Below are 7,699 nucleotides of genomic sequence, written 5' to 3'. Positions count from 1 at the left end.
TGGACTGTTCTGTTCAGTCAGGATGCACAAGAAGAAGACTGTAGACCGAAGATGTGAGGCCTGGTTTGAGGGAAAAAAAAAAAAAAAGTGCACAAATTTATCAGAACTCAGAGCTGATGGAAGTGTGTTTTGTGTGAATCTGGCTAAGAATTCATAATGTCCTTACCGTAAACTAGCACTTCTGTGCTTTGGTTATGTTCTCTTAGCTGAGCATGGAGTGACCTGCTCTTGGGACTGCTCTGTGATCCCAAATTACAACGTGTGTGCCATATATTCCTGCTTTTCCCAGTTGTAATACAAGTGCAAAATGCACAAGTTATATCCAAATGAAGATGAAGAAACAAAAACCCAATTTGTTTTTTACTCAAAATGTTGACTTAGCAGACTTGGTATCCTCTTTCTGTCCTCTGCACTTGCTTCCATGCCATCGATACGTGTGGGATCACTAACCCTTATTTCATTCAGTTTTATACTGAGCAATAACTTACACTATGCTGCAAGAGCTGTTCTTCTGAGACAGTTGGATATGATTTCAGAAATCTGTCAAAAGTGGGTTACGGAGTTAGGGACTTTTTACAAATTCAAGTTGTTTTTTCTTCATATTGTTCCTGCTGCCTTTGCCAGAGTTGGAGTTCTTCATCCTCAACTCTTGTATTTTTGCCTTTTGAAAAGATTGCTCCCTTAGCGTTTATGTAGGGCAGTTATCCTAAATAAAACATTCTTTTTTTTTAATCAAGATAAAAAGTAGTTTGATCTTTTAATCAAGATAAAAGTAGCTTGCTTCTGTGCTATATTGTTGCCTGGAAGCATTATGGAGTGAATATGACTATATGAAAATATGCTCGGAGGATTAGAGTATAATGTGACTAAGTGCTGGATACCCCTACAAAGGGCATTTATAAAGCATTTCCTTCAAAATGTAGAATTTTTAATCACTGCTGTCAAAAATGATGGGGTCACACCTACCAGAGAACAAGTTTACATTTGCTTTTAACCTGTGCTTTATCTTTATGTATGCTTTTTGCATATGCGTGGTTTTTTTTTTTTTTTTCTTTTTTTAAAATACACATACGGGTGTGTGTGTGTGTGTGTGTGTGTGTATGTGTGTGTGTATATATATATATACACACATATATACATATATATGTATAAATGAACATATATATATATATATATGATTATGCAGTGGTTGAATTAGGATGTGAGATAGATGTGAGATTAGGATGTGAGATATGTTTAACCCAGTACAGATGTGATGCTTGGGGTCTATATTTTGCCAAAGCTGAACCAGAGCAGGCAGCATGGTATAAATATGTATTTGCCTACGGTAGGTATATTGAGTGATTCTTTTTCTTTTCCTTTTTAATAATAGATTATAACATTATATTAAAGCATATTATCTTAAAGAAAAAAACGTAGTGTATATTTTCAATACATCTTCACTACAGATATTTGGAACATGAGTGTTGATTTTGTCTCTTTTTTTTTTTTTTTTTTTTATTTCCAGATGGTGTAAAAGAATCTCAGTTGCTCAGTCAAGATGAACAGAATGGCTTCCTTGACCAACAAATCAGAACATTCAGTTTTTAGGGTTTTGTCTACAACATGAAGCATTTAACAGTAGCTGTCTTTGAGAACATTTATCTATGACCTGAAATGTCCTGATCCTAGGGAAAAAATGAGATTACATCAATTAAGTTTATAATTTTTAATGCATTACACAACTAATTCAGTCATATTTGCTTATGCACAACACAGACACAAAATTCATAAACCAGAGATTATTTTAACAAATAAGCACATTTGTGTTTGTGCATTTGCTATTCAAGATATATCATTTAAATCATTTTTAAAATAATTTAAAAGATTTATTATCTATATTTATTAATAAATGACTATTTGGCAAAAAGAATTTGTGAGCCATGGAAAAGAGTAAAGCAAGTTCCCCCAGCATGGACAATAATTTTGTTTTGGGTAAAATCACCAATTTAAAAGTAGAGCATGAGCAAGACAGCATTAACTGTACTCTAGAAAGAATGGATATAAAGACAGAACAAGATGATTTCAGACATGCAGACAGCAGTGATGAACACGACGACAAAGAAAAAAACTTCATTACCAACAACCCTGGCAAATTTTTATCTACAGAAAATGAAGATGATTATGGTTCTCTCTTTTCTCAGTATAGTAGTACGCTGTACGATGTAGCAATGGAAGCTGTGACACAAAGTCTTCTTTCTAGCAGAAATATAAGCTCCAGGAAAAAATCACCTGCTTGGAATCATTTTTTTATATCTCCAAGAGATAGCACTAAAGCAATATGTATGTACTGTATGAAAGAATTCAGCAGGGGTAAAAATGAAAAGGACCTAAGTACGAGTTGTCTTATGAGACATGTGAGGAGAGCTCATCCTACTGTACTAATTCAAGAAAATGGAAGTATGCCAGGTATCTCCTCCTATTCTTCACCTACGTTGTTGCTTCCTCCTCAGTCTGCAGATGTCGGAGATCTAAGTACTATGTTATCCCCTATAAAACTGGTCAAGAAAATGGCATCTAAAATACCATCTCCAGATCAAATAATTGAGGAATCTGTTTCTATTGTTTCTCCTGAAGAAATATCAGATCTCTCAGTTTCTGATAAGTGCAGCAAAGAAGAAATAATGGTTGGGTCATCACCGCAGCTACCCAACCACCAGTATGATGAAACTATGGAAAATGTAGCAGAAAAAAATGTTATAATTCCAAAGAGTACATCAGGTTCCAGAAGGAGATCTGCTGTCTGGAAACACTTTTATTTGTCACCTCTAGATAATTCTAAAGCGGTTTGCATCCACTGCATGAATGAATTCAGTAGAGGAAAGAATGGAAAAGACTTGGGAACAAGCTGTTTGATTAGGCACATGTGGAGAGCCCATCGTTCCATTGTCCTGCAGGAGAACGGAGGTGGTACCAGTATACCACCCCTCTACACCGCACCTCCAACCCTGTTGCCTTCTTTACTACCCTCAGATAGTGATCTGAACTCCATGTCGTCCTCTCCTGGGAAACTAATGAAAGAATCAACCTCTGTCTCTTCTTCTCCAGACAGACTGACTGAGGACATCCATGCTCTGTCTTCTGGAGATGTTTTAGTGGAAGACTCATCAATGTTGTCATCTTCTGATGATATAGGTGAAGTCTCCTTTATTTCTTCACCTGAGAAGCAGTGTGAGGGATTAGGTTCACTAATATTTGAACCTGCTGCTGTATTTCAGCAAAATAAAAGGATTATGAAGAGGCTTAAATCGGAAGTTTGGCATCACTTTTCACTGTCACCTGCAGACAGCCTAAAAGCAGTGTGTCGATACTGTAGCTGTGTGATAAGTCGTGGTAAAAAAGGAGATGTGGGCACAAGCTGCTTGATGAGACATCTTTGTAGGCGCCATCCTGAAATCATTCAAAGCCAAAAGAGCTTTATCGATGTTAGTTTGGCAAATTCTCCTTATGCTACCTTGGCTTCTGCAGAATGTTCATCCTCAAAGTTGACAGACTTGCCTACAATGGTTACCCATGATAATCAAATTATATTTCCTGTTAATAGCAAGAAGACCTCAAAACTGTGGAATCACTTTTCAATTTGTTCTGCAGATTCAACAAAAGTAATATGTATGCACTGTGGACGTACAATAAGTAGGGGGAAAAAGCCAACAAACCTGGGCACAAGTTGCCTTTTAAGACATTTGCAGCGGTTTCATAGCAATGTATTGAAAACTGATGTCTCAGAGCCAGTATTATCCTCATCTACGGATAATCACATGCCACTGAGCACAGAATTACTAGGAACTTCAACTTTTGATGAAACCAATGACAAGTTTTGTGACTCTCACCCAGTTGCCAAAAAAATCACAAGTCTTGTAGCTGAAATGATTGCACTTGACCTTCAGCCATATTCTTTTGTAGACAACATTGGCTTTAACAGGCTTCTTGAATACTTGCAACCTCAGTATTCTTTACCTTCTCCATCTTATTTTTCTAGGACAGCAATTCCAGATATGTACGATAATGTAAAACAAATAATCATTTCACATCTTAAAGAAGCTGAAAGTGGAGTGATCCATTTTACATCTGGAATATGGATGAGCAACCAAACACGTGAATATCTAACCCTTACAGCTCACTGGGTAACGTTTGAATCCTCATTTCGACCACAGTGTGAGGATTACCATTGTTCAGCATTGTTAAATGTGTCACAGGTTGATTGTGACTACAATGGGATCAGCATACAAAAGCAGTTAGAGTACTGGTGGGAAACGTGGATTACTTCCATTGGCCTCCAGATTGGGATTACTGTTACTGATAATCAGAGTATAGAAAAAACCTTAAATGAAGGTGATCATTCAAGTGTGCAGTGTTTTAGCCACACCGTTAATATCATAGTAAACGAGGCTATTAAAAGCCAGAGAATGGTTCAGAATTTGCTTAGTATTGCAAGAAAGATCTGTGAACGCGTCCATCGGTCAGCAAAGGCAAAAGAGAAGTTAGCCGAGTTGCAGAAGGAGTATGAGCTGCCTCAGCATCAGCTTATTCAAGATGTTCCATCTAAGTGGAATACATCATTTCATATGCTTGAGCGTCTTATTGAACAGAAGAGAGCAATTGATGAAATGTCAATAGAGTGCAGCTTTAGGGAACTAATAAGTTGTGACCAGTGGGAGGTTATGCAGTCAGTGTGTCACGCTCTCAAGCCTTTTGAAGTTGCGAGTAGAGAAATGAGTACCCACATGTCCACTTTAAGCCAGGTGATTCCCATGATTCACATACTTAACAGGAAAATAGAAATGTTATTTGAGGAAACAATGGGCATAGACACCATGCTGAAATCTTTGAAAGAGGCTATGGTGAGTAGGCTGTCCTCCACACTTCATGATCCTAGGTACATTTTTGCTACACTTCTGGATCCCCGCTATAAAACATCCCTATTTACAGAAGAGGAGGCTGAACAATATAAACAAGACTTAATCAGGGAGCTGGAAATAATGAGTTCTACCTCAGACAATGATAAACCTGTTTCCAATGGATGTGATATAGGTTCACCATCTACAAATTCATATGGGGAAGATAATCTGTGGTCACTTATGGGTGACATGAAGAAAACAAAAGACCTGAAAGAGAGGGCAAAGTTACCAGAGGAAATGGTGCTTTCTTACTTGGAGGAAGAAGTGCTTGAGCATAACTGTGATCCTCTAACATACTGGAACTTTAAGAAGTCATCATGGCCAGTACTGTCAAAATTGGCTGTCAGGTTCTTGGGTTGTCCACCAAGCATTGTTCCTTCAGAGAGATTGTTCAGTACATCCAATGAAAGCAACAACTTTAGTCAGTCAAGGCTAATGATCGAACACTTTGAAAAGCTTATCTTTTTGAAAGTGAATCTTCCTTTAATATACTTCCAGTATTGAAACTAATGAACAAACTGCTAGACTAAATCTTATTGTTGCTCACTGGATATTAACTATCTATAACCTGGATTGTTAAATTGCTCCAATAGGGGCCATGTATGACATCTAATCAGTGACTATAATTCCAAATTTTAGTTTCCTTTTTTCAGCTTTCAATATGTCTACATGTGCCTTATTCATAGAACTTCAGGCCAGATATTGTATATATGTTTTTTAAAATTTCACACTAGAAATAGCCTGTCTTGTCAATTATACAAAATTATGTAGGTTTTAATCCATAATTGTAAATGAACTTTAAAAAAGCTCAGTCATTTGTTTTAATAGAATGGCAAAAAAAAAAGATGTAAACAGTTCTATTCTGTAGTTTTTTATTCAATTATTATGTAAAAACCATAAACCAGGTACTGTATTTTAGTTGAACATTGCTTTAATTGCAACAAAACAGCTTTTATAGATGTCAAAAGAAAGCTGTATATAAAAGATGGGGTTAGAGCCATCTTTTTATCTTGTGGTGTTTTCTTAACCACAAGCCCTAAAGTACTTAGAAAATTAAGAATTATTGAGAAAGATGTGTTTACAGGAGACTGTTGACTTATTTGAGGAAAAAAAAAGTTAAATTTGAGATGATATGGAATATCAGTTATACAGGAATCTGTAGTAAAACTTCCCAATCTGGTTCTCCTGTTCAGGTTTTACATTTTAAGTGAACTACAGAAATATTCTGGGTATTTATAAAAGGTCTTCGGAAGTTTTATCAAAGTTTGTGAATTAATGCTTGTTATTTAATGCTGTGTACAAAAAAAAAAAAAAAAGGCAAATTTACAGTGACCACTCTAATGTCATTCTAAAGCCTTTTCTAATCTTTAGTGCATCAAAATTATACGGTTCCCTATTGTAAAAAATGAGCCCTTATTCCTAATATAATTTGTGTAGAGCAACTTGTCTTAAAATTTTTAGTACGAAAATAACTGATCTTCTGATTTTCAGTAATAGCCTTATGGATATGGTGCACTATTTAGAATTTTGTGTACTAGGGTTGATTCATAACTGTCAGTGGCCAGCAGGCAAGTCAGTTATCTCAGCACCCTCAGAACTTCAAGAAAGGTGGAAAAAAAATAGCCAGCATTTTTATTTGAAAGGAACGTTCTCCATGGGTTTTTTTTATCTTTAGAAAGATTAATCTTCTCATTTCAGTTTTCATTAAATACTTTTTTGGAAAATAAGTCATCATTTGCCTATGACCTTTTAGAAAAGTTGTAGCTTTGTTAAAATACTGTACCTATGCCTAATCTAATTTTGCATTTACTATGTTTTAGTGTATTTATAAATGGTGAACTCAGTTTCTGAAATTAAACATTTTATTTGCAATTTTCTAGTGGTAGTCAACACTGCCTTTTTCTTTTCAGATGGTTTCAAGACAACCATTGAATAAAAATTGGTATAATCATCAATGTACCACAGAACATGCAGTGAGAAAAGATTAGTTTTCCATTTAGCTCTCTGACCTTTTAGGCCTGGAGTCTAGAGCTTTTAATTTCATTCATGCTATTTAACCTCAGTAAAATTTGTTAAATTCTTCTCCAAGTGGCTTAGGTTTTCGTATGACATTCCTCTGAACATTTTAATACTCAGTTCCCATTATTTAGTTGTTATTTAATCAGCTACACTTACACATCTACTACTTAAGTAAATCACAGCTAGAAGAACTAATACTGCATTTTGTTTCAAGTATTTTAAAAAGCAGCTTCTAGCACTTCTGCCTTTTAGGATTAATCAGTCAAGAAGCACACATATTTTCTGCAGCAATAAAACAACTTGTTCTAGGTTAGGTATAGCTGGAACTAGAGAAGTTTGAAACAGCTTATTGGGAAACATGTTTACCTGGTTGCTAGTTAATTATTATCTCAGTTTTTTTCTACAATATATTTTAACTATGAATATAACCTTGACCTTTGTAAGGAGATTTTTAATCTCCAAAGGAGCAGAGAGGTAGGAAGGTGAAGAAGCAGTGAAGCAGGAGTGCTGGGAAATGAAAAATCTCCCCAGAACTCCCAGCATCTTGGCTCTTCTCTTTTAAGATACTCTTCACTGTAGCTCCTGTTGAAAGTTGAAATGACTTGTGTTTCATAGCCTCTGATTGACCTTTTCTGCCTCATAGGGATATTTAATTGTATAGTCATGCTTTTTGTGAAAGCTTTTCCTGAGAGTACATGAGAACTATAGTCATTATTTTAAAAAGTAAAACTTGATTAAACTTA

General features: G+C 35.7%; 1 protein-coding gene across 1 annotated transcript; it reads left to right on the top strand.

Annotated features, from left to right (window-relative positions):
* The first annotated feature begins 1,542 nt into the window (after positions 1-1,542).
* Positions 1,543-6,124, top strand: ZBED4 (zinc finger BED-type containing 4). The gene has a single exon (XM_026053818.1). The coding sequence runs from the start codon at positions 1,923-1,925 to the stop codon at positions 5,439-5,441; it is 3,519 nt and encodes a 1,172-aa protein (XP_025909603.1). The 5' UTR covers positions 1,543-1,922; the 3' UTR covers positions 5,442-6,124.
* Positions 6,125-7,699: the final 1,575 nt, after the last annotated feature.

The sequence above is a fragment of the Nothoprocta perdicaria genome, unplaced genomic scaffold (assembly GCF_003342845.1).
Source record: "Nothoprocta perdicaria isolate Ctin4 unplaced genomic scaffold, notPer1 scaffold_119, whole genome shotgun sequence".
Classification (NCBI taxonomy): Eukaryota; Metazoa; Chordata; class Aves; order Tinamiformes; family Tinamidae; genus Nothoprocta; species Nothoprocta perdicaria.
Note: the sequence above shows the minus strand (reverse complement) of the source record. Positions and strands in the feature narration are given on the sequence as shown.

Coding starts and splice junctions, on each gene's coding strand:
- ZBED4 (XM_026053818.1), top strand. CDS start 1,923: ATGGAAAAGAGTAAAGCAAGTTCCCCCAGCATGGACAATAATTTTGTT.